This window comes from Magnolia sinica, chromosome 2, assembly GCF_029962835.1.
Source record: "Magnolia sinica isolate HGM2019 chromosome 2, MsV1, whole genome shotgun sequence".
Lineage (NCBI taxonomy): Eukaryota > Viridiplantae > Streptophyta > Magnoliopsida > Magnoliales > Magnoliaceae > Magnolia > Magnolia sinica.
In genome coordinates, this window is record NC_080574.1 from 20,077,829 (window position 1) to 20,105,449 (window position 27,621).

Consider the following 27,621-nt stretch of genomic DNA (forward strand, 5'->3'; position numbering starts at 1 on the left):
AAGATCTCAAATCGAACATTATAGATGCATTTGCAGGTCTAACAGGCTTTCAAATGCCAACTTACAACTGCGTGACAAACGCCTTCGCATGTAAAACCTGCTGCATACATATCAAACATGAGGCCCCATGATCTCAAGGGTTTGGATCACGGAACCATGGGGCCCACTTGTAGAAACTGAAAGCCGGAACTACTTGTTTGGATGAGCAGCTTGACCCAATCTGGTTATAGCTGATTCCCGTATGGTACTTGGGTAACACAGCCAAAAGGCTTTCTTGTACATATGAGAAAAAAATGGCAAGTGTGTGTGTGTGTGTGTGTGTGTGTGTGTGTGTGTGTGTGTGTGTGTGTGTTGGGGGGGGGGAGGGGGGAGCGCGTTTCTGGTTCTTGATTCTCGAGCATGCTGACATGGCACGCAAATGGGAGATCCAAGCTGCCCCTCAGGCAGGACCCCGTTTCTTCCATACACCCTGAGTTGAATATCAGGCCCTCATCTGGTGGGGAAACAATCACATGTCGAATGTGGTCTGTCTTGTCAATTTCTCTCAGCCATTCGGTTCTTTAGTCCACTCATGGACCGCTTGATGATCAGATCAACCCGCTTTTTGAGGCAAGGGGTAAACACAGTGGGTCCGCCTAATGAGAAGCTTGAATCTTGCCACAAGACGACAGTCCAAAAAGGGGCACTCATGCTCCTCTGCATTGAAAACCACAACACTGGTTTTAATTTATTTATACACTGGATGCAACTCAACTACCAAAAATAAACTGAAGAAAATATTCATTGAAATATGACTAACCTCAATGGAGATATTGAACTATTAATTCAACAAGGTAAGAGTGCATGACGCATTTCAAAATGTAAAACAGAAGCTACGTTTATGATTGTTAAGTAAACAGAGAGTTCACCCTTCGGCACACCAAACACCATGCTATGTAGATTGCTGCCTATAATGAGGCATGAACTGCTGTGCTAGATCTCGGACGTGTTCATTCTCCCCTTCGAGAAGACGCACAACCTGTTCAATCACATGTTTTAGGACCCACTAACTGTGCAAGATAAGGAATGGATGACAGAAATGAAAGAAACTCAATATCTTTAGTTTATATGAAGGAAGAAAATTATTACAAATAAGAGAAGTGAAGAAAATGTGGCTTCTCAGTTCAATTCACGTAATTTTACTCATCCTAAACCATTTTAAATTCTAAGGTATAGACCATGGCCATGCTGAAATGGAGGAATCGATAAAGAATTCTTAAAATAAACAAATACTCCGGTAAAAACAGGAATGCTAATGTGCAGCTTGCATCATGGCTTCGTACATGTGGCAAACATTCGTGCTGATCAGAACTGTGGGTCTCATGGGCTGCCTCATGAATGGGCTATAGGTGAAAAACCCTAGGGATTGGATAACTCTGACATTTGATTTATGGCGAGTTTAGCAAGTTGAATGTGGACCTTGCTCAAATTTGAACTAACTGTTTCTTTTTCAGGCTACGGATTTGACAGCTACCACATTTTAATCCCGCTCGCTTTTGAGATATCATCCATCCAGATGGAAGCTAACCATGTTCCAATTGGTAGACTCACAAAAGTTTCAACACAGGTCATGGGTTCGAGTACCCATTGTGGGGTGTGTAAAAAAAAAGTTCCAATCACTTGTTTTCCATGTGTACTACAATGAGGGAGCTGCGCACTACTTTTATGACACAAGCTGCTGTTAGACAGGCCACATGCCTTGCCTTGTATAGCCGATTCTATAGATAGACAATGTATAAATAAAAGATTTTGTATTTATCATTTTACATTGTATAGTCGTTGTACAACTCTATAAATTCAACCCTTCAGGGTTGTCTCAAATACAGAAAAGCGAAGAAAAATCATTTTCCTCAAAGCCTTCATTATTTTGGCTTTGTTTACATGGTATCAGAGCAATACTGATCCTAATCTGGCATCTTCTTCATCACCGGCACCACCATTTGTCAGATCTGACACTCTCCTGTCAGATCCGACTCCTCCTCTGTCAGATCCAACCCTCACGAAGCTCGTCTGATCGTCCCAAGCTCTGTTTGATCATCCCAGGCCTATCCGCACGCCCCTGCTACATGTCCCCTACGCATGATCCTATGCACGCACCTGCTACACATCCCTGCGTACACTCCTACTGCGTCAACAACTCCGTCCAACCATCCCTAGGCCTGTCCTATCGCACCCTAAGCTCGTCCGATCATCCCCACGCTGCGCACGTCCTTGCTGCGCATGCCCTGCTACTGTCTGTTGGGTCAACAGCGTTGCGTCTGGCCATGTTGTATGCTTCCACGTGCACGCCCCTGCTGTCTGTGCACGCTCCTGTTGTCTATCCGACCCCACTATCTGTTGCGCACGCCCCTGCTACCTCCTGCTGTAAGGTACCTTCTTCTTTTGCGTGGTTTATATCATTCCCTAACTATGGACAAAGACTCCCGTACAGAGGCCCCACGATGTAGTTTCGATGGCACCAACTACAATATATGGGCCATCCACTTTCAAAGTTTTCTCAAGGATCGAGGTTTGTGGGGACTAATTGATGGATCTGTTATTATCCCTGCTTCCATCGATGCCGATAAAATAGGTGATTGGGATATGAAAAATGGACGGATTATTACCTGAATTTTTAATTTGGTCGATCGATCAATAGTTATTGGCCTCACGCTACAACGCACTGCTAAGGCTATGTGGGATCATCTCCAGACAATATATCAAAAGAGTAATGCGGCTTGGTTATACCGTTTGGAACAAGATCTGGTTCACCTAACTCAGGGTGACAAAAGTATTCAAACTTTCTACTCTACAATGGTTACAATTTGGATAGAGATGGCTATGATGGATCTAGCATTCGCAAATAACTTTAAAATATTCCACACAATGCGCTAGAGTGCGTAAGTTAGACAGTTTCTTATGAAACTGTGTTCGGAATTTGAGCATTGAAGGGCCGCTCTTCTGAACTGTAGCCCAACTCCTTCAATGAATTTGGTTATTAATGATTTATTAGCTAAGGAACAACGACTGCAGGTCCTCTCTTAAGGGACATCTCAGGGACTAGCTGACCTGGCACTTACTGTATCCACCTCTACACCAAACCGTGGTTCCACTACTTTAACTTGTCGCGGCTGTAACAAAGTAGCACATGTCGTCGCTCAGTGCAAAGATTGGTGCGCGTATTGTCGAAGGACTGGTCATGGTATTTAGGATTGTCGTTCACGTGCCTACGCATCCTCATTCGGCCGTGGACGTGGTGGTCGAGGTCGTGGCCGTGGTCATGCTTTTTCTGCTACTTCCACGACTACTTCTTCCGAGTCTTCTGTTAGTGATACTGCATCCACTGGTTCTATTAAAGGTATTTCCTCACCTTTGACTCTTGCGATGCTCCAGCAGATTGTGCAGGCCCTTTCTGCGGCCGGTATGTCAGGTATCACCTCATCTTCTCCATGGTTCTTCGATTTCAGTGCTTCAAATCATATGACTGGTGATGTATCACATCTCCACAATACTCGTCCCTACACTGGCAATCAGGCTATTTCTACTGCAGATGGCACTAAACTACCCATACAGTCCGTTGGTTCCTTAACTTTCTCTCCTTCTGACTATCGCCAGTTTACCCTTCGTGATGTGTTTCATGTCCCTAAACTCTCCTCAAATTTAATTTCTGTTGGTCAACTTACATCCAATAACTATTTGATCATCTTTCTTCCAAATTGTTGTTTTGTGCAGGATCTGGCAACGGGGAAGGTACTTGGGAAGAGTAGGCGACATGGATATTTGTACGTGCTGGACTTTTACCCATCTGTTACTCCAACTCGTTGTTTCTTCTCTCTTTCTTCCTCGAATATTTGTTCGGCAAATAAAATGTGGAAACTCTGGCACTTTCGTCGAGATCATCCACATTCTGATCGTTTGATTCAGCTATTTTCTTCTAGCATGTTAGGGAATATTTATCTTAATAAAAATGATTTGCATTATTCTTGTTCTTCCTATTACCTTTCAAAAAGTAAGTGTATTCCCTTTCCTCTAAGTACTACAAAATCTTCATTTATGTTTGAACTAGTGCATACGAATGTCTGGGGTCCTTCCCCAATTATGTCTCTCTCTGGACTACGATATTATATTATATTCATTGATGATTTCACCCGTTACACCTGGATTTACTTTTTGCACTCTAAGTCAGAGGTGTTTGAAAAATTCAAAATATTTCATTCTATGGTAGACACTCAATTTCGAGTAAAAATTCAAACTCTCTGTTCTGACTTAGGGGGAGAGTATCTCTCCACAAATTTTCGTACATATCTTCAGGGTCATGGGATTACTCATCAGACCACCTGTTTTGATACTCTGCAACAGAATGGGGGTGGCTGAACGCAAAAATTGCCATATTGTTGAAACTGTTAATACCTTAATGACAGCTATGAGTGTTCCTCGTTCCTTCTGGGCGGAAGTTATGATGCATTCAGTTTACTTGATTAATCGGTTGCAACCATAGTTCTGCATAGTAAATCTCCCTACTTTGTTCTCAGCGGTTCTCTTCCTGCATATTCCACATTTCGTGTTTTTGGTTGTGTATATTATGTTCATCTAGCATCACGTGAATATAATAAACTTTCTCTAAAATCAGTAAAATGTATGTACTTGGGATTTAGAGAAACTCATAAGGGTTTTCATTACTATGACCCGGTCTCTCGTCGTGTATGGGTATCACGACATGTTGTTCTTCTTGAACATATTGTCTTCCATTCATCTGGTCCTCCTTCGCCCACACCAGACTCTCCTAGTCTTACTATTTTTCCTGACATTCCGGTTGCGTCAGGTCCACCTCCTTGTCCATTGCAGGTTTATTCACGATGACCACGTACAAATCCATCACCTACTACTCTCCCTACTGTACCTGTAATCGATCCAGATCATATCTTGATATGTCGTTCCACACATGAACATCGACAGCCTAATCGCTTGATATACTCTATGTCTGCTATGAATACTACCCTGGATATTGTATCTATTCCTACTTCATACCATCAGGCAGGCAGTCATGATTGTTGGAAGAAGGCTATGGCAGAAGAACTTGCAGCATTGGATGATAATCATACGTGGGACATTGTTACTCAACCTCTTGACCACCAATTAATTAGCAGTAAATGGATTTATTTTGTGAAGCTCAAGTCTGACGGATCATTGGATTGATACAAAGCTTAACTTGTCGCTCAGGGATACAAATAGGAACATGAAATTAATTATAATGAGACATTCGCTCTTGTGGCCAAGATGAAAACTGTTCGCACTTTTCTGGCAGTATCATTAGTTCGCTCTTGGCCACTCACTCAGATGGACGTGAAAATTGCTTTTCTTCATGAAGACCTCTAAGAAATAATATATTTGAAACCTCTTCCTGGTTCTTTAATCCCTGCCGATAAAGTCTGTCGCCTGAAGAAAGCTTATACGGTCTCAAACAGGCCCCTCGGGCATGGTTCTAATGTTTTCATGATGTTGTTATAGGAGCTGGCTTTACTCAAAGTGGTCATGATCCATCCTTATTCTTACGCACCTCTAAGCATGGAATCGTCATTGGTCTCGTTTATGTTGATGACCTACTCCTGACTGATAGCAATGATACTGGCATCTCAGAATTAAAGGATGTTCTGAAGTCATCCTTCAAGATGAAGGACCTGGGTCATCTAACATACTTTCTTGGACTTGAATTTTCGCGTTCTATACGTGAAATTCTGGTCAGCCAGCATAAATATACTAAGGATCTTCTCACCTTGGCCTCCTTAATGGATCAGAGGACAGTTCAGACTCCCTTGGAACTTAACGTTTAATATGACCGTGACGATGGTGAACTCCTTGCAGATCCCACATTATACCACTGTTTGGTTGGGAGTCTGGTTTACTTAACAATGACTCGTCCTGATATTGCCTACGCGGTCCAAGTTGTCAGCCAATTTGTTTCTGCTCCTCGAACACTTTATATAATTGCAGTATTGCACATCTTACGGTACCTGCGTGAAACTCTTGATCGATCTTTGTTCTTCTACTCCACAGCCTCTCTGGATCTTCGTGCTTATTCAGATGCTGACTGGGCCGGTTGTACTTTCACCCACAGATCTACCACTAGCTACTGTGTTTTTCTTGGCATTTCTCTCATCTCTTGAAAGTGTAAGAAGCAAGCCACTATTTCCAAATCAAGCATGGAGGCCGAGCATAGAGCAATATCAGCAGCTTGTAGTGAGATTATCTGGTTACGTGGACTTCTTTCTGACTTGGGTATTCATCTATAAGATCCTACTCCACTCCATGTAGATAATTTGAGTGCCATTCAGATTGCCTCTAATCCGGTTTTTCATGAACGGACAAAGCATATTGAAGTTGACTGTCACTTCATCCGCGAAAAGTTTCAGTCTCGGCTCATTTCGCTACCACATGTCGCTTCCCATGATCAGATTGCCGACATTCTCACGAAGTCCCTCACTTCTGCACGACACTCATTTTTAGTTAGCAAACTATTACTTGTCAATAACCCGCATTAGTTTGAGGGAGGATGTTAGACAGGCCACATGCCTTGCCTTGTATAGCCGATTCTATAGATAGCCAATGTATAAATATAAGATTTTGTATTTATCATTTTACCTTATATAGTCGTTGTAGAACTCTATAAATTCAACCCTTCAGGGTTGTCTCAAATATAGAAAAGCAAAGGAGAATCATTTTCCTCAAAACCTTCATTATTTTTGCTTTGTTTACAGCTGCATAATAGAATCTGCATCATGAAAAATACATTGCTACAATGTCTATGTTAATGAAGAAACACAACTCCATCCAAGTTTCATACCCCATCAATATCTCTTCTAGCTGAGCAAACTCATTTCTGAACTGTATATTCCAATTTCAAGTGTCATTTTGAACCATATTTTGCAGGTTCTACCATGCTAGGAGCTCAAGAAATATATGATAGAACCCCAACATGCTGCACCAAAATGGCAAAGAACTATTTGCAATAAGATTGATTTAAATGTTGATGAAAGGTCAACATAACTCTTGGGAGACCTATGAAGTAGATATCCATATCCTCATAGGTTCCTACAGACAGATATAACAGCAATGTAATAAAATACATGCTCTACCAAAACATGCAAGCTTCATGGAGTTCCATGAATGGTGCACCAAAAAACATCTCTTTTGTAAATGCAGCACTAGCAAACAGTGTCAGGACTATTGTTTTGGTGGCCCAACACATGGATGGGCCATGTTCTGAAAACTACATTGATTGGAATCTGGGAAGGGTCTTATCACCAGCCTTAAAGAGGGAGGCTAAACAAGAATGACGAGTAACATGCCACATTCAACAGGCAAAACTCATGAATGTACATGTTTTTGGCCTAGTGCCAAACCATGTGTTGACCCACCAGATCTACTGCCCCAACCACTATATATCCCATGCATGCTGTATTACATGGAAGTTCTGTGAAGCTTGCACTGTATTACTTTAATATAAAAGATTAATAAGGCTTTACATGAATATCTTCTGCTACACCTCATTGTTAGATTAGATGAAAACCATTGTTTACAAACAAGAAGCTAACATATGACATTTTGCAACAAAAAATCACAAAAATAAAAAATAAAAAATCAGAGTACAAAGCCTCAATCAGTTACCTCTCCCATGGATGGGCGCATTTCCGGCCTCCTCCTAACACACAAGTATGCTGTCCTAGCCATATGGTACAGTTCGTATGTGTCGTAGGATTCTCCAATACGAGGATCAATCAGTTCATGTAATGCAAGCTTTTCGATCAGCACTTCTGCCTAAAATAGAAGTAAAAGCATAGAAATATTTGTCGAAATCAGGACAGAGAATTGCTCAAAGGCCCGATTAATTTAGCGATATCTGGCATCCGTATATAACCAACATCTGCAATGCATTCCTTAGTAAAAGAGAGATTGAGAATGAGGAATGCCATCTCTAGACACCCATCTTGAAGCAAACAACACAAACACCCCACATGTGCTGACATGGCACATGCAAGAACCATACTGTTCATAGGGTGATCCCAAAAGGTCTGTTCCATAGCCCAAGAATCAGTTGATCCATTCGTCAGATGGGCCAAAAGTACATGAAATGGGCAGTTAGAAAAAGAGAGGACCAGCAGCCTACGTTCAACATACATTTTGCCACTTGTTGATTCAACTGGCCTGATTTTTAGGACAGGACAGAAACACTAAGTGGACCACCTGATCCTACAGATATATGCCATGACAAAGACCGTGGGGCGTTTATCTTTCACGACTTAATTAAAAAGAGCTTGTGACCAACAGACATCCATAAATTTCATACCCATTGCAGTAGAGACTGGCTTTGCTCTTCTTGATTTTCATTGATCACATTGCGTCCTGATATCAGTTGTAACAGAACAATTCCAAATGAATAAACATCTGTCCTAACAGAAACTATGCCATTCTCTGCATACTCAGGTGCAAGGTATCTGTACAAGATAAATGCCGATAAGTGATTTTCAAATGGAAGCAATGCCAGCATAAAAGGAAATACTTGGATATATCAGTAATCACCCTAATGTACCAAGCACCCTTGTCTGAATAGGAGCCTCATTTGTCTTCCATTTCGCGAGGCCAAAGTCACCAATCTGTTGAAAACATTCCACCAATTGAAAACCTGTTTACAATGCATTTCGTTTGTAATTTCCAATCTTCACATGCACATGTAAATATGAGCTTTTCTAAGCCCACATGCAAGTACAAGTCCACTAATGCACATGCCACCACATATGCCAGCATGGCAAACATGTGAAATATCCAACCTATCCATCAGATGGACTTCACCATGTAGATGATACTGCCAAAAGATAAAGGTAGTCCACTCAGCAGGTATTCCTTGATATTAGAAGTGGACAGATTAAAAAATTTCGGTCAATTTTTTCAAACTGTACATTTGTTCATTTAACTGTGGCCCACCTGACTTCTGGACCGAACTGATTCTTGGGATAGGGAAACTACGTAGTGGTACCCTTCTGATGGATGGCTTGGATATTTCATCTTTGTCACACAGGCATATGTGTTGGCGTGTGCATTAGCGGACTTGTATATACGTGTGGGCTTAGTAGAGATTTGTAAATATATTCATTAAGAACACAAACAACTAGGGAAAAAAAGAGTCCGAGAAGTCTTTACTGATTAAATCATTTTCTATGCAACAACCGAAGTCCAGAATCACATACTGCACATAAAAAGCTTTCTTAGTCATAAATTACGTGCTTTAGTGTATCTGATGTCGACCAAGGTTTGATAATTAAGGGTGTATTTATTTGGATGCATTATCCACTTAAATCGCAGTATTAGTTCAAGAAAATAGACGTGACCAAATTGTAAGTACCTTGATATTCGACTTGTACGTCAGTGTTCAAAATTTTTACTATCAAGTTGGATTTCGAATGAATTTTTACTGTGAATTGAGGGTTATTTCCTCATTATGATCCTACAAAATGACATTATTATTGTCGTCTTCTTGTGATTGAACTGACTGATTGGAATTCAATTCAACTGCGTGTCCAAAAACAGCTTAAGTTGTTAGTAAGCAAAAAAGGTCGAGAGCTCCAAAGTCTCCAAAACTTGTATTGGCAAAAGGAAAGGATTTTACAGAGATGTGACAAATTTGGGAAGCCATGGATTTAGTAAGTATCAAATGTTAATGAAATCAGAAGGCCCCAAGTGGATATTTTTCCATGCTTTTTGTTGATTTGGTGAGGTAAGACAAATGACAACAGTAACATTACAGTTATTATCCCATTTGCATAATTATCACCACAAACTAGTTTTTTTTTGGTATTCTATTGATCAGAATTTACAAGGAATACATCATCACAGCCTTTTCCCAACTACATCAAGTCAGTTTTGCAAATCATGTCAACCAAAGTTTGATGATGGACTGCCCGCTTAACATCGACCCTCCTCTATCCAGACTGGGGACCGGCAGGTCAAATGCCACCGCTGGTGCAATTACAACCGTATTTCCAAAACTCAGTGGCTCAACTTGACTCAGTGAGATTTCGAGCTGAGTATCTTGGAAACACGTTGGTGAGCCTGACTCAGTCGGGGCTTGACAAGATTCATCAAGTTGGCTAGGAAACTCAGGGTGACTTGACACGTCTCAGCGTGACTCAATCGAGTCACTCACCCAGTCAGCTGCTGGCTTTTGTTAAAAAATGTTGCACATGATAGGACTACGACAAGCAACCTCTTTGTGACTAAGAACCTACTACCAGTGCACCAAACACTCAAACAGTGAAGCTCTATTTTATGGGGGTTTTTTTGTTTGTTTGTTTTTTTTTTTTGTTCGTACTTTTTCTCTTCCCAACAAATTTAACATTTTTCCCAACACTAAATGCTTTAAATTAATTATTAAAATATCGAGTTGAGTCAAGTAAAGGCTCCATCAAGTCTTCGAGTTGACCCGGCTAACAAGTCGAGTTTTTGAGTTTTTGAACAATGATTACAACAAGCATCAAACTGACTTTACAAAGAAATAGTTTGCTGTCCGATCTGTCTTTCCACTGCAAAGAAAATGTGAAGGTAGCTGATGATGTCCAACCTAAGGATCTCCCACCCCAACTTCTACAATCAATCATTATGGATCCAATCTTCTAAAATTAAAAGAAGTAAGAAACTCAATATTTGAAGAAGGCTACCGCAAGTACCACAGGATAATGGGATACATACTCCTGTTTGTGTTACCTACACCAACCAGAGGAGAAAAATATATACAGCTGTTTGAAGCTCCCATCGATGCATTGTTATGTTATCACATGCTGCATTCTCAGTAGAGAGAATGACTATAACACCTAAAGGGTTAAAAGAAATGAATGTGATGACTGCAGAAATATTTACCATGGGAACAAAGTCATGAGTGAGTAGTATGTTGCTAGGCCGCAAGTCTCGATGAATTACTGGACCTCCACGGCATTCTTCATGTAGAAAACGCAATCCTTTGGCTGTTCCGATTGCAATAGCATGTCTCTGGTGCCACTCAAGTGTAGGGGCTGATTTATCTAATCATATTAAAGAAGAAACAGTCAGAAAAAGACTATCAATCAGTCAGAAGGTGGAACAGATTGTATCATATATAAAATTAACAAAATAATTGATCCCTGTAGCAACTTTTTTTTTTTTTAATTAGAAAGATTGAATTGAAGCCCACGTAACATTTTTTTATGATAAAAACTTCAAACCCAAAACAATAACTTACTCAATAAATGCCACTCCAGGGATTTGTTGCAGATATACTCATACACCAAAATGTTATAATTCTCTCTGGAACAATAACCCAACAGCATCACAATATTCTTGTGTCTTGCAAAGCTCAAGACGAATATTTCTGAATGGAATTCAGTAAAGCCTTGCAAACTTGCTTCTTTCCGTAGCTTCGCCGCAATAATCTGCCCATCTTTAAGTCGACCTTTAAAGACATGACCAAATCCACCTTCTCCCAACAAGTTCTCTTTTGAGAAGTCAGATGTTGCAGCTTGAATATCTGAAAATCTGAATCTAATCGAATCCTTGATATATAGTACAGTCCTTAGCCCACAGCCAGCGCAAAGAACTGGCTTTTCTGAAGACTCGTTCTCAAAAATGCTGCTGTGTTGGCTCCTAAAACTCTGAGAATCAGATGGATTTCTTGGTTCCGCTTGCAAAGATTTCCCTGGCCGACAAAATGAAAAACAAAAAACCTTTCAGCTAGAAATGATCAACCCTCTTAAAGAATGGAAATTTGAAGAGGGCTACTTGCTAACAATCCATCGTATGTGAACTTTGCAGTCAATGGGTCCACTGGTAACGTGCATGACATCTGAGCCATGCAAAAGGCTGGCCCACTTGTCATGAGGACCACCAAGTACAATAATAATAATAATAATAATAATAATAATAATAATAATAATAAATGCCATTTTAAATCAGACCTGTCAACAGTCTGATTCAATGTGCAGGTGTAGCCCGCAGATGGCAGATTGCTCTGATTTTGGCACCAGGTGATCTTCATGGTAGGCCACACCTTTTGCACAGACCAAATGTCATACACGTGACTGATTTGCACCTGTGCACCCATTGCATGTGCAAGTTCACAAGCAATGGGGTTGTAGGTGAACATCACTCAAATTTAAGAATCCATGAAATTTCAGATGGAATTATCTATCTCATAAAATTACATTAGGAAAAACACAGCATAGCTCACATTCAAGTAGTTACATGCTTTAGAAGGAAACCTAGCCTCACCATTCGAGGAAAAGTTGAGATCTTGCTGTTGCCTATTTCTCGAAGAAGAAGAAGAAGACGAGTTCCGTCTAAGGACGTCAATACCCTCTTGGGAACTGAAAGATGTACAAGAACTTCCACAAGAAATAACAGACTGCTCAAAATTTAAATTATCTGGCTCGATCAAGACAGAGATAGGTTCAACTGATTTTGATAGAGAATAAAACAACTTCTGTTCTGAAACATCTATGTCATTTGCAATTATGGTATTACGCCTCCGCACTTGCAAAGATAAGCTATCTAGAATTATCCCAACCTTGCAAGGTATATGTCTCTCGTAGAACCTCAAATCCTTTCTGAGGTGCCTATTAAGATATAAGGAAAAGAACTAAGCACACAGAGAAATAAATAAGCAATAAAAGTAAAATAAGCTATTATCCAGAAGTACTATTCCAATATGCACTCAGTGACCAAGGATTATAAAATAAAAAACAAAAAACAAAGATGGGTCGACTCGCCCTGGCTAAAAGCCAAGTCCAGCCAACTAGTCTACCATGGCTGAGGGGGCGATGTGAATCTTTTTGGAATATAAGAAAGATAAAAGGGATGGTAAAAAACAGAAAAGATCACTAATCAAAGTAAGGAAATTATAAAGGCATGTTTAATAGAAACTTTTAACAGATAAATAAGATGCATAAAATGTTGTTTACTTCTTATGAGTCACTAGTTGGATTCACAGGTCAAAAACCTGAAAACTCGACTTGACTCAAATTTCCAGCCAGGTCGGGTCGACTCGAAGACTCGACCGAGTCTTTACTTGACTCGAACAGTATTTAATAATCAAATTAAAATATTTATAGTAAGAAATATTTACAGTTGTTATTGTTGGAATATTTGGTTGAATTAAATAGACTATTAAAATTGAGAACCAAAAAAGAAAATAAAATTTTTGAGAAAGAGGACTTATTGAATTGAGTCGAGGCGCGACTGAGTCACTCGGTTTGAAATCGAATTTGCTCCCCTTGGATAGCGTCCCAAGTGCAACAGGCTTCCAGAGCAATCGACCTCCAGGATACAATGACTATGACCCGGTCCCAACGGTGCACTCATTGTACACAGACTCGAACCACTTGCATTTTAATCCGAAAGTGCTGAGTTGACTCAGCGATGAACTCAACAATCAAAAATGTTTAAAACCGAATATCAGAGAGCATTTTATAAGAGAAGGATTTTCATATTTTCAAACATAAATCGAAAGCCTTTATATAGACTGCAAAGTGGTGCATAAGCACCCTTTACAAAGGGTTAGGTCCGTTGGGTTTAAACCCAACAGGTGCGACCAACCGGAACGGACACACCTCTCTAGTTTAAAACGAAAAGGTAGAAGTGCGGGTACACTCTCGCAAATAAAGTCCCGCAAGTACCAATCCACACACACCCACGCGAGTACACTCATACCACAGCCGCACCCGCGCCGGCACCTGCGCCCAGCCGGTCCCATCCCATCCCATCTCGTCGTGCACACGCACACGAACTCGGACTCAGCTCAGCATGGCATGGCTCAACGCGCCCGCACGCGTGTGTAGTCAATGGCATAGATTATAACTATTACCCACCCCCCCTCACAAAGGACCAAATTCACATGCCCCCTGAAAGGGGCTCAAGCCGGAGGCAAAAAGACTATCTTATATACAAGATAGTCTTCTTTATCAAATCCAATGTGGGACAAAACCCACAACTCAAAAACACCAAAACTTTTCACATGTGGAGGGAAACCAAAAATTTGAAAACCAAATTTTTAGTATTTATTTTAAAACAAAATTCAATAATCCCCCACATGTTTTAAAATAAAACATTTTTGGGTTAAAGCGTAATAGTTGTGCAATGGTGCCAGTGTCACCATAGACTTGAACCGACATTAGAAGAAGCAAGACAGGTCTACAAGAATCAAGTGACACCATAGTCTTGAACATGAATCCTTTTAATGTAGATCGCAAGTACATGCCACTCATACAACTCTTCCTCTGCAAGTGATTCTGCGGTTCGGTGCGTTTCAGTCATACACAATTACCTGAATTTCATTAGTGATCTAGAGAATTCGCATAGATTCTCATAGGAAGCGGCCTCCACCTTCACACCCATATAGGTGAATTCCATCAAGTGTATGCAGCAACTGTATACACCACCAAATATATGGCTATGGATCCATTAAGAGTTCTAAAAACTCGTCCTTCTGCATTGCTGCTCGCACTGTACACCATAGAAGGAGCTCATATAACTTAGTGCAATCATCTACCTCGTGTCTTATTATTTATCCATTGAACCTATCTCATGGAATCTCCACTTGTATAGGTTGGGTTGTCGACACTGGCAGCTCATATATTAGGCTAAGCCCCATTCCCTTCGATGTATCATTAACTAACCTTTTAGATAGTCCTTTGGTCAGATGATCTGCCAGATTCTTTTCTGACCTCACAAAATCAATAGATATGACTCCATCACGCAACATGTGTTTCACTATGTTTTGTCTGAATCTAATATGTTTACTTTTTCCATTATATATTTTACTCTTTGCTTTTGCTATAGCTGCTTGACAGTCACAATGAATAGACACAGCCGATACAGGCTTTGGCCACAATGGTATATCAGCTAAGAGATTTTTAAGCCACTCGATTTCTGATCCAGCCTTTTCTAAGGCAATAAACTCGGATTCTATAGTCGACTGAGCGATACATGTCTACTTGGTAGACTTCCAAGAGACTGCTCCTCCACCCAAAGTGAAGACATATCTGCTAGTGGATTTTGTCTCATCGGAATCACCGATTAGTTAGCATCACTGTATCCTTCCTGATGGGATTTCCTCCCAGGCTCCACCGGTTGTGAGCTTCACTCGACCGGTTGAGGGTGGTGCTCGACCAGTCAAGCCCTGGCTCGACTCAAATTCCAGCGACTTTGGGTTTATTTTTCTCGTGGTGCTCGACTAGTCGAGGGAGGTGCTCGACTAGTCGAGGTTACGCAGATTCGTTTCGCGATTTTGTGCAGATTACGGAATTTTGAGGCCCTTTCGCAAAGGGTGCAAAAGGGAGTTTCTTAAACTATAAATAGGGGCGCCTAGGGCTTTATTAGGCAATGCAAGAGGGTTTCCTAAAGCTTTGCAAGGGTTTGCTAAAGGGTTTAGGGCTATCAAAGGAGTGTGTGAGAGAGAGAGAGAGAGAAAGAGAGAGGAAGCTTGTAGAAGGGAGGTTATGCTCGTAGAGGTGATCTATTGTGCACTCGACATCTCAACGCTTCTACATCCTCGTGATTAGTGAGATCTCTCTGTTTTTCTTTTATTCTCTTATTGTTTATCCACTCTTGCATGAGTGAAGAAGGTTGGAACATTCTACTTCATAGTGGATTGTTGATCTGAACGAGGTCCCGTGGTTTTTACCTCTTTGAGGGTTTTCCACGTAAAAATATCTTGTATGGTGTAGTTTTTGCTTTGATTTATTTCATTGCTTTATTATCCCATAATTCTGGTCTAATTTGGGAGGCTAGATCTTAAGGTTTTGTGTAAGGCCTCCAACAAAGTGGTATCAAAGCGCCAAGTTCATTGAACGGAGAAGGATCGATTTTGAATTATAGAAGGTGGCTCATCAAGGATGATCAGCCTCAATGGTTATAACTGGACCATATGGAAGGCTAAGATGGAGGATTTGCTTTATTGCAAGAACCTGTATTCTCCAATTTTAGGCATATCAGCAAAATCCAAGGATATGTCTGATGATGATTGGAAGAAGTTGGACCGAAAGGCGGTGGGGTTTATTAGACAATGGCTGGATGATTCCATGTTCCACCATGTGTCTACGAATACCTCAGCCGCTAGCCCATGGCTGAAATTACAAGGGCTGTATGAGAGGAAGACAATCGGCAATAAAATTTTCTTGATACGACAACTTGTGAATCTCAAGTTCAAAGATGGTGGTTCTGTGGCCAAGCAAATGAATAAGGTCAGCAATATATTGAACCAGCTCTCCGCTATGAAGATGGTCCTGGATGATGAATTACAGGCTTTGTTATTGCTTAGCTCATTGCCTGATAGTTGGGAGACATTGGTGGTGTCTCTAAGTAACTCTGCGTCAGACGGAAAGGTATCCATGGAACAGGTAACTAGCTGTTTCTTCAATGAAGAAACAATGAGGAAGTCTCAGGGGTCCACTCAGCAAGAGGCCCTTGTGACACAGGAACATGAAGGGCGGGAAGGCCCGAGATAAATCAAGAGGCAAGTCGAGTACTGGAATTGTGGCAGGAAGGGCCACTATAAGCATGAATGTCGTAAGAATAAGAACGACAAGAAAGGAAAAGGAAAGGAAAAGGAAGATGAATCATATTCCACTGCGATCGCTTCAGATGGCGACGTTATAGTTATTCTTTCAACAAATCATGATGTTTGTCTCACGGCTATGAGTCAGGACACCGACTAGGTGATTGACTCGGGAGCTTCTTTTCATACAACTCCATGTAAGGACTTCTTCATAAGCTATAAGTCAGGTGACTATGGGACAGTGAAGATGGGAAATTCTGGCATATCAAAGATCGTAGGGGTCGATATTTGTGTGAAGACCGATGTGGACTGCACATTGGTTCTCAGGGATGTGAGGCATATCTCAGACTTTTGCCTCAACTTGATGTCGACAAGAAGGTTGGATGATGATGGCTATGAAAGCCGGTTCGTTGGTAAGTGCTGGAAGCTCATCAAGGGTTCGTTGATCGCGGCCAGAGGAAAGAAGTGTTGCACCCTTTACAAGGCAAGTGTCAGTGTGTGCAAGAGTGGGTTGAACGTAGCGGAGGATTTAGCTATTGACATGTGGCACAGGCGTCTAGGCCACATGAGTGAAAAAGGGCTTCAGGTACTAGCGAGGAAGCGGCTCCTTCCAGACATGACAGGTATACCTCTCAAAACCTGTATTGGTTGTTTATCAGGGAGACAGCATAGAGTTTCATTTTTTAAATCTGCTTCTCATGTTAATAAAGTGCATGCATTAGATTTGGTTTATTCTGATGTTTGTGGTCCTATGAGGATAAAAACCTTGGGTGGGGCATTGTATTTTGTCACTTTTATAAATGATGCATCTAAAAGGGTTTGGGTTTATGCTTTGAAATCCAAGGACGAGGTCTTTGGTGTGTTTAAATTATTTCATGCTATGGTCGAGAGAGAGACAGGTAGATCCTTGAAGTGCATCCGCACTGACAGTGGTGGTGAATACATTGGCAACTTTCATGAGTATTGTAAGTCCCTGGGTATAAGGCATGATTAGACGGTTCCCAAGACCCCCCAGCATAATGGTGTTGCTGAGCGAATGAATCGCACCATTGTAGAGAGAATCAGATGCATGTTATCCCATGTGAAATTGCCCAAGACGTTCTGGGGAGAAGCAATGCACACAGCAATGTATCTGATAAACAGGTCTCCATTAGCCCCATTGAATGGAGAAGTACCTGAGAAGGTGTGGACTGGACAGGATCCATCATACAGTCATCTCAAGGTGTTTGGATGCAGGACATCCGTTCACGTACCAAAGGACGAGAGGTCCAAGCTCGATATGAAGATCAGGCAATGTGTGTTCTTGGGGTACGGTGATGAAAAACTCGGTTACAGATTGTGGGATCCGACAGAGAAGAAGCTCATCAGGAGCAAGATGTGGTTTTCTTTAAAGATCAGTGTATAGAAGACATTAGTAAGATAGAGAAGAACTAGCCTAGTTCAGGTGAGATAGAGGACATAGATTCGATTATTCCTCCCGTGGTGCCTGATAACGGGAGAGTACAGCAAGGTGCAGAGGATGAGGTACTTCCTTCAGAAGGTGGACCAGGGGAGCAGCCCCCACTTGATCCACCTGTTGAGCCACAAGTGAGGAGGTCATCTAGGGACAGACAGTCGTCCAAGAGGTACTCGCCGCATGAATACATTATGCTGATTGATGGGGGAGAGCCAGAAGATTATTCTGAGGCCCTAGCCGACAGCATAAGGGAGAGTGGTTGAAAGCTATGCAAGAGAAGATGGAATCCTTGCATAAGAACCATACCTATGACATGGTGAAACTGCCTAAGGGCAAGAAAGCTTTGAGCAACAAGTGGGTGTTCAGAAAGAAGGTTGAGCAGAAAAATTCACAGACGAGGTTCAAGGCCAGACTTGTGGTGAAAGGGTTTGGTCAGAAGAAAGGCATAGATTTTGAGAAAATATTCTCACCAGTGGTGAAGATGACATCATACTGGTGTTGCTTGGGTTGGCGGCTGACATGAATCTGGAGATAGAGCAATTAGATGTTAAAACTGTCTTCCTCTATGGTGACCTAGAAGAAGAGATGTACATGCACTAACCAAAGGGGTTCGAAGTCAAGGGCAAAGAGCATATGGTGTGTAGGCTGAGGAAGAGCTTGTATGGGCTGAAACAAGCTCCACGGTAATGGTACAGGAAGTTCGACTCGTTTATTTTGAAGCATGGGTATGACAAAACGGAGTCAAACCACTGTGTGTTCACGCGCAAGTTCTCAAATGGTGATTTCGTAGTTTTATTGTTATATGTGGATGACATGCTCATCATGGGAAAAGACATCAAGAAGATCGACAGGCTGAAACAAGAGTTGGGCAAGTCATTTGCGATGAAAGACTTGGGCCCAACTAAACAGATCTTAGAAATGGAGATAACTCGTGACAAAAGCAACAGGAAGCTTTAGCTATCATAAGAGCAGTATATTGAGAAAGTTCCAAAGCGGTTCAATATGAATGCAGCGAAGCCGGTCAGTACTCCATTAGATGGTCACTTCAGATTGAGCGACAGGCAGTATCCCAAGACAAAGGCAGAGGTGGATGAGATGTAGAAGATACCCTACGCGTCAGCGGTAGAAAGTTTGATGTATGCTATGGTGTGTACACGCTCAGACATAGCATATGCGGTTGGTGTTGTCAGCCGGTATCTTGCCAATCCTGGCAAAGAGCAGTGGGCAGTGGTGAAATGGAAACTGCGGTATCTAAGAGGCTCATCCAGGTTGAGTCTGTGCTATGGTGACGGAAAACCTGTGTTAGAGGGCTACACAGATGCAGATGTGGCAAGCGACATAGACTCCAGGAAGTCTACATCGGGGTTCATGTTCATGTTTGCAGGGGGAGCGATTTCTTGGCAACGCAAGCTACAGAGGATCGTAGCATTGTCGACGACAGAGGCCGAGTACATTGTAGTCACAGAGGCATGTAAAGAGATACTTTGGATGAAGAAGTTCCTACAGAAATTTAGCCTGAAGCAGGAGCAGTACGTGGTCTATTGCGGTAGTTAAAGTGTTATACATTTGAGCAAGAATCCAAGTCAGCACTCCAAGTCGAAGCACATAGAGATTTAGTTCACTAGATCAGGGATACTTTGGAACAGAAGGTGTTACAGCTTGAGAAGGTTCACACAGACGATAATGGGTCAAACATGATGACCAAGGCTTTGCTCAAGGGCAAGTTTGAGATTTGTAGAAACCCGACTGGCTTGAAGAAGGTGAATCCCTGCTGGGTTGGAAAGGGGGAGTTTTGATGAGATTTCCTCCCAGGCTTAACCGGTCGTGAGCCTCACTCGACCGGTCGAGGGTGGTGCTCGACTAGTCGAGCCCTGGCTCGACTCAAATTCCAGTGATTTTGGGTTTATTTTGCTCGACCGGTCAAGGACACTGCTCGACTAATCGAGGTTACGCAAATTCGTTCCGCAATTTTGTGCAGATTGTGAAATTTTGAGGCCCTTTCATAAGGGGTGTGAAAGGGAGTTTCCTAAACTATAAATAGGGGTGCCAAGGGCTTTTCTAGGCAATGCAAGACGGTTTTCTAAAGCTTTACAAGGGTTCGCTAAAGGGTTTAGGGCTATCAAAGGTGAGAGAGAGAGAGAAAGAGAGAGAGGAAGCTTGTGGAAGGGAGGTTATGCTCGTAGAGGTGATCTACCGTGCACTCAACATCTCAGCGCTTCTACGTCCTCGTGATCGGTGAGATCTCTCTGTTTTTCTTTTATTCTCTTATTGTTTATCCACTCTTGCGTGAGTGAAGAAGGTTGTAACGTTCTACTTCATAGTGGATTGTTGATCTGGACGCGGTCTCGTGGTTTTTACCTCTTTGAGGGTTTTCCACGTAAAAATCTCTTGTGTGGTGTGGTTTATGCTTTGATTTATTTCATTGCTTTATTATCCCATAATTCTAGTTTGATTTGGGAGGATAGATCCTAAGGTTTTGTGCAAGGCCCCCAACACTTCCAATATAGGAAAATAACCATTATAATGTAAACCATAGGTCATACTGCCTTTTAGGTATCTCAAAATCCTAGACAAGGCATTTCATTACTCTTTTCCAGGGATGTGTATATCTACTTAGCCTTCCTACTGCAATACCTATATATGGTCTATTACAGTTTCTTAGATACATGAGGCTACCAATTATTCTGGAATACTTCAATTGAGACACTATTTTCTGTATTCTTCATGAGAGTCACACTATAATCATAAGGAGTACTGACAGGTAAACAGTCAAAATGGTTAAACTTTCTCAATATCTTCTCAATATAATGAGATTGTGATAATATAATAACACCATGTTTCCTGGTTACTTTAATACCCAAGATTATACTAGCCTCTTCTAAGTCTTTCATGTCAAACTTAGATGACAAGAATTTCTTAGTTGCATTAACTAATTTAATATTAGTTCCAAAAATAAGCATGTCATCAACATAAAGGCATATAATAACATAATCATTTCTAAAAATTTTACTATATATACACATGTATCTACAATATTTATATGATAACCATTTGATTTTAAAACACCATCAAATTTTTCATGTCAATGTTTAGGAGCCTATTTTAAACCATATAGTGATTTAATTAGTCTACATACTTTATTTTCTTTACCTTATATCTTATAACCCTCAGCTTGCTTCATATATATTTCTTCTTCTAAGTCTCCATTTAGGAAAGTAGTCTCAACGTCCATCTGGTGTACCACCAGTTTATATATGGAGGCTATCGCTATTAAGACCCTGATAATTGTAATTGTAGTTATAAGGGAATATGTATCAAAGTAATATATTCCTTCCTTTTGTTTAAAGCCTTTCGCTACCAACCTAGCCTTAAACTTTTCAATAGTTCCATCTAATTTTAGTTTCTTTCTAAACACCCATTTACAACCTATTGGTTTGTTTCCAGGTGGTAGGTTTACAAGTTCCCAAGTGTTATTAGATATAATAGATTCCAACTCATCATTCATTGCCTCCTTTCAAAAGGTTGCATCTGGAGAGTTAATTGCTTCTGTATACGTTGTAGGATCATTTTCTACTAAGAAGGTGAAAAAAATCATCTCCTATGTTAGTTTCTCTTCTAACCTTAGTAGTTTTTGTTGGTTGTATTTTTTCTACTACTTTCTCGTAAGCAATTTTACTAGTAGACGCAATATCCGATTCATCGACTTCCTCTATTCCTATAGATTTAGATTTCATAGGGAATACGTTTTCAAAGAATTCTGCATCCCTAGCTTCTATAATTGTATTAGGATCTAGAATATTATTCTTAGTTTTTAAAACTAGAAACCTGTAGGCTGCACTGTTTTGTGTATAACCTATAAATACACAGTCGTTTTAGGACCTAATTTTATTTTCTTAGTTTCAGGTAATCCTACTTTAGTAAGACACCCCACACTTTAATATATTTATAACTAGGAACATGATTCTTCCAAAGTTCATAAAGTATTTGTTCAGAAGATCTAGAAGGAATTCTATTTAGGATATAATAAGCAGACAGAATTGCTTCTCCCCACATATTTGAGGGTAAGCCTGAACTGTTTAACATGGCATTCATCATCTTTTTTAGAGTTCTATTCTTACGTTCTGCTATTCCATTCTGTTTTGGTGTATAAGGAGCTATAGTTTCATAAATTATTCCACTATTTTCACATAATTCTTTAAATTGAGAAGATTCATATTCACCACCTCTATCTGTTCTAAGTCTTTTAATTTTTATATTTAACTGATTTTCAACTTCAATTTTGTATTTAGAAAAAGTATTTAAAGCTTCATCTTTATTTCTTAACAGATAGACTCTAGTAAACCTAGAGTAGTCATCTACAAAAGTTATGTAATATCTTTTTTCACCCTAGACATGTGATTTCTAAAATCACCTAAGTCACTGTGTAATAGAACAGATGATCTTTCTATTCATTTAAAGGGTTTTCTAATAAATTTTGATTCTACACATGTTTCACATTTATCGAATTCTTCATTAGATATATTAAGTAATAAACTTAATCTTTTCATTTTCTTCAAAGATACTACATTCACATGACATAATCTGCTATGTCATAGATAAAATGGTTCAACGATATAAACAGAACTAAATGTCTTCTTATTATTATCATTGGATACATTTACAATGAATAAACCATCACTGAAGTATCTCTTACCAACAAAAGTTTCATTCTTAGTCATTACAAGCTTATCTGAATCAAATACTAACTTGACACCAGCCTTATTGAGGAGCAAACAAGAGACTAAGTTTCTTCTAATGTTGGGCACATGTAGGACATCATTCAACATCAGAGTCTTTCCAAAAGTGAGTTTCAAAAGTACTTTCCCTTTCCCCACAACTGGAGATGTTCTGGCATTACCCATGAACACCTGTTCATCATCTCCTGATACTTGGTAGGAGGTAAACATGCTACGATTCTTGCACACATACCTAATTGCACTAGTATCTAGTACCCAGTCCAAGTTGTTTACAAGAAAGACTTCTGACACCACAACTACTACCATGTCAGACTCATTGCCTGTTTCTCTAAGATTAGCTTGCAGCTTATCTTTATTTTTCTTAAGCCTGCATATTATAATATGATGCCTAGGCTTTCCACGGTTGTAGCAATTTCACTTTTTCTTGAATTGATTGTTTACATTCTTCTTTTTGAGCTTGTATTCATTTATGTAATGTCCAGTTTACCACAGTTATGACAATTGCCCTTTTTCTTATTATTTGCCCAACTTGATTCCACAAGATTCACCTTTGAATCTATCTCATTTCCATTTTCTTTTTGGTCCCTGATTCTATTGGCATCCTCTATTTGTATGTGTACGATAATAGTTTTTTAAAAAATATTGTTCTTTTTATGTTTCATTCTATTCTTATAGTGCTCCTGACAAAAACACTTCATCCAACTTAATTCCTTCTGTCGACAGTTCATGAACTAGATTTTAAAAATCATGAATCTGATTTGTGACAGGTTTATCACCTGTCATTTCATAATGAAGAAAATTAGCAATTGCATATTTTTTAGCACATGTATCTTCCAATATGTACTTTTTTTCCAAAGCAATGTCTTTAGCAGATTCATAAGAAGCATACACGTCATATAGTTCGTTAGACAAAGAGTTTAGAATATAGTTTTTGTTAGACAGACTGAAATATACTTTGTATAGCTAGCATACCTTGTATAGTTGGTTTCCATAGGTAGAGGATTCTGATTTTATTACTTTCCTTGTATAGATAATGTAATCTCTATATATTCAACCCCTCTAGGTTGTCTCAAATACACAAAAGCTTTCAACTCCTCGGTTTTCATGGTATTAAAGCTTTACTGATCCAAATCCGACACCACCTGTCAGATCCGACCATCCCTACTGCGTCTGGCCACCATCCCTACTCGTCCGGCCACCATCCCTGCTCATCCGACCACCCCTGCGTCGTCCGGCCACCCCTGCTGCGTCGTCCGACCATCCCTCTACTCGTCCAGCGCCCCCTGTTGCTCGTCCTGCGCCCCCTGTTGCAGATCCGACCACCTCCTGCTTGTCCGACAGCTCCTCTATTCGTCTGATCGCCTCTCTGCTCGTCCAGTGTCACCCCTCTGCTCGTCCAGTGTCAGCCGGTCACCTCTATTGCTCGATCTGTTCGAGTTCCAGCAACCCCTATTGTTGTTGCTCCCATTCAGATCTGTTGTTGTTGCTGTTGCATCGCCAGATCTCGATTATCCCGATCCAGCGCCAGATCTCGCTTATCCAGATCCAGATCCACTATCGTTGTTGCTATTCCGCCAGATCCAGATCTACATTTTCCAGATCCAGAGCTCCTGTTGATGTTCCTATTCCGCCAGATCCAGAGACTGCTACCCCTTAGGTATCTCCTACTGTACAGTACACCTAAAACATTCTTCTGCTGCACCTCTTTGCGTGCTTTACATTAATTCCAATCAATGAACAAGAACTCATCACGTACAGAGGCCCCACGGTGTAGTTTTGATGATTTCCATCTGCTACTTCGGTTTGATTTGCTGGATCTATAGTAAATGATTCAGATAGTATGTATGAAACTTTAAGGGTGGTTAATACGAACATCAGTTTCTGTTTCCACCGTTTAAAGCATTGTCCAATGAACGGTTCGATTTTGGCTAACTCACAGAAGCATTTACTGTTACTATAGCAATAGTCTATGTAATTCAACAATTTGATTTCAAGATTGTTGGAATATTTGGTTGAATTAAATAGACTATTAAAATCGAGAACCAAAAAAGAAAATAAAATTTTTGAGAAAGAGAACTTATTGAATTAAGTCGAGGCGTGACTGAGTCACTCGGCTTGAAATCAAATTTGCTCCCCTTGGACAGCGTCCCAAGTGCAACAGGTTTCCAGAGCAATCGACCTCCAGGATACAACGACTATGACCCGGTCCCAGTGGTGCACTCACTATACACGGGCTTGAACCTCTTGCAGTTTAACCCGAAAGTGCTAAGTTGACTCAGTGACGAACTCAGTAATAAAAAAATGCTTAAAACCAAATATCAGAGAGCATTTTATAAGAGAAGGATTTTCGTATTTTCAAAAATAAATCGGAAGCCTTTATATAGACTCTGAAGTGGTGCATAAGCACCCTTTACAAAGGGTTAGGTCCGTTGGGTTTAAACCCAACAAGTGCGACCAACCGGAACAGACACACCTCTCTAGTTTAAAATGAAAAGGCGCAAGTGCGAGTACACTCTCGCAAATAAAGTCCCGCGAGTACCCATACACACACACCTACGTGAGTACACTCACACCGCACCCTCGCCCACGCCTAGCCCAGCCCGTCCTATCCCGTCACGTCGCGCACACGGACACGGACACGAACTCACATGCCTCCTGAAAGGGACTCAAGCCCAAGGCAAAAGGACTATTTTATATACAAGATAGTTTTCTTTGTCAAATCCGATGTGGGACAAAACCCACAGCTCAAAAACACCAAAACTTTTCACATGTGGAGGGAAACCGAAAATTTGAAAACCAAATTTTTAATATTTATTTTAAAACAAAATTCAACAGTTATGTCTAGTTAAAATGGTTGAAATGAACAAATACAAAGTCAATGGCATGTTTGTTGTAGAGTTTTACTTCGTTAGCTAATGCCCTGAGCTGTAAAAGTCACTAACTCCTTTTAACTTTTACCTAAAAGGTCAAATACTAACTCCTTTTGACTTTTACCTAAAAAGAACATTTGACCAGGCGAGTGACTCACCTTGAGTCACCACGTGTCGCATCAAGTCAAGCAAGTCAGCAAGCCGCCTCAACAAAATTATTGTTGATTCAGGGCCAAATCACACTCACAAGCAAGTTTCATAGACTCGGATTAAAACATCGATTTGGACAAGATTCGAGTCAAGTCATGGAGTTTTAGAACTATGGTCACATCTACTTGCCTGTGTTGCTTACATGACCATGTAACATTGCTGAATGACTTACAACAAAACAAATATTAAAACCATTAATTTACAGATTTTCAGCTGTGCCTAAATATGCAAATTAAAGAATCCAGATACCAAATTAAGTAGCTGACATTACAACAACGTAATTTTACAAAAAAGGAAATGATAAAAAATGATTATTGTTAAAAGGTTGATAGTTGAAAAAGGTCCATAGGCCCATTCACATTTTTACTATTATAAGTAAAGAGCAGAGGACTAGGGTACACCCTAAGCATCTCTCTCTCTCTCACACACACAAACACACACACACACACACACCATTTCTCTTCTATCTTTCTCCTTTCTTTTTCTTCTTCTCATTATAACTTCTCAGAAGCCCTCAAGATTAGCAAATGTAGCCATTTAACATGGCATTAGAGTCTAAGTGCTCCTCGGGTTTCTTCTTCTTCTTCTTCTTCTTCTTCTTCTTCTCCTTTTTCTTCTTTTCCTCTCACTTTTTTTTTTAAAAAAAATTAATTCTTCTTCAATTCTTTTCTTGAAGATTTTTTTTTTTCCTGAAGGACTTTCTGATTTTTGTGTGGCCGTAGATAGGGTTGCTGGATTTTTTCTGTTGAAGCAAATTTTTGTATTGCCTTGGTTAGAGTTTGCCAGATTTTTCTGTTGAAATAGATTTTTTGTTGTCTTGGCTAGTGTTTGCTGAATTTTTCTATTAAAGCAATTTTTTTGGTATTTTTTGTATTTCCTTTACTAATCCTCAGTGGTTCCCCTCTTTCCTTCCTTTTTCTTTTTCTTCTTCTCTCTTTCCTTCTTTTTCCTCTTTTTCTTTTTTCCTCTTAACTTGATGAGTTTTATTCTTCTAATCTTTCTCAACAAGTAATGGTTCCCTTCCTTCCCTTTCTAATCTTCTTTTCTTTCCACATTCCTTCTTTCCTTCCCTATACAACAACTTATTAACCTTTTTTCCCTACACCATTTATTCTTCTTTTTCATTCTTTTTTCTTTTCTTTTTTTCGAGTTGTGAGGCCTTTTCCTCACTGACTTGTTGTGATTCATAAGAGGGGGTGACTTGCGGCTGAAATTTTTAGGGTTTTAATTTGTGTTGCTAGATTTCAAGCCCCTTTATTGATTAGCTGAAGTTTTTTGTATTCCGGTTCATGTGTTGCTGGATTTGAAGCTTCTTCGATGTGTAATTGAAGTTCTTGCTAATTTTTCTATCGTCTTGTTGGAGGTATTTGAATAGATTGCCTCTTGCTATGTAATGTGTGCTCGCCACTTATCCACCTCCTCCTTTGACGACTTAGCAACTTCTTCACCTTACCATGGTGTGTGATGTGCCCAGTATTTATTTAGGGTGGTTGGCTCGATCTATTTATGTACCAAGTAGTTGGCCGTGACCGGTTTATGCACAGGACATTGGTTGGGGCTTTGTTTAGACTGGGTTATTGTCCCAACCTTGACTCAAACTTATGATTGTAATGGGCTTGTTTACACTAAGCAATTGGCTCAGATTTGTTGTTTATATTGGATAGTTGGTTCATTCTTATTTGTTCTAGATAGTTGTCCGAACTTATGATTGTGTTGGGCAATTGGCCTAACGTTAGTTGAGTTAGATAGTTAATCCAA

General features: G+C 40.3%; 1 protein-coding gene across 4 annotated transcripts in view; it reads right to left on the reverse strand.

Annotated features, from left to right (window-relative positions):
- Positions 1 to 393: 393 nt before the first annotated feature.
- LOC131236554 (serine/threonine-protein kinase CDG1-like) overlaps positions 394 to 27,621 on the reverse strand; it is a 45,395-nt gene continuing 18,167 nt past the window's right edge. The window contains exons 4-11 of one of the 4 annotated variants that reach the window (XR_009166787.1): positions 12,310 to 12,653; positions 11,285 to 11,737; positions 10,927 to 11,087; positions 8,596 to 8,669; positions 8,363 to 8,510; positions 7,684 to 7,833; positions 877 to 1,018; positions 394 to 696 (exon numbers count right to left, since the gene is read on the reverse strand). Coding sequence is in view for 3 of the 4 variants with exons in the window: in XM_058233813.1 (XP_058089796.1) it covers positions 932 to 1,018; positions 7,684 to 7,833; positions 8,363 to 8,510; positions 8,596 to 8,669; positions 10,927 to 11,087; positions 11,285 to 11,737; positions 12,310 to 12,653 (1,417 nt within the window). In the remaining variant the exon portion in view is untranslated. Of the gene's footprint in view, positions 697 to 876; positions 1,019 to 7,683; positions 7,834 to 8,362; positions 8,511 to 8,595; positions 8,699 to 10,926; positions 11,088 to 11,284; positions 11,738 to 12,309; positions 12,654 to 27,621 lie in introns of those variants that run through there. The other 3 variants (XM_058233813.1, XM_058233814.1, XM_058233815.1) reach the window with 3 other exon arrangements.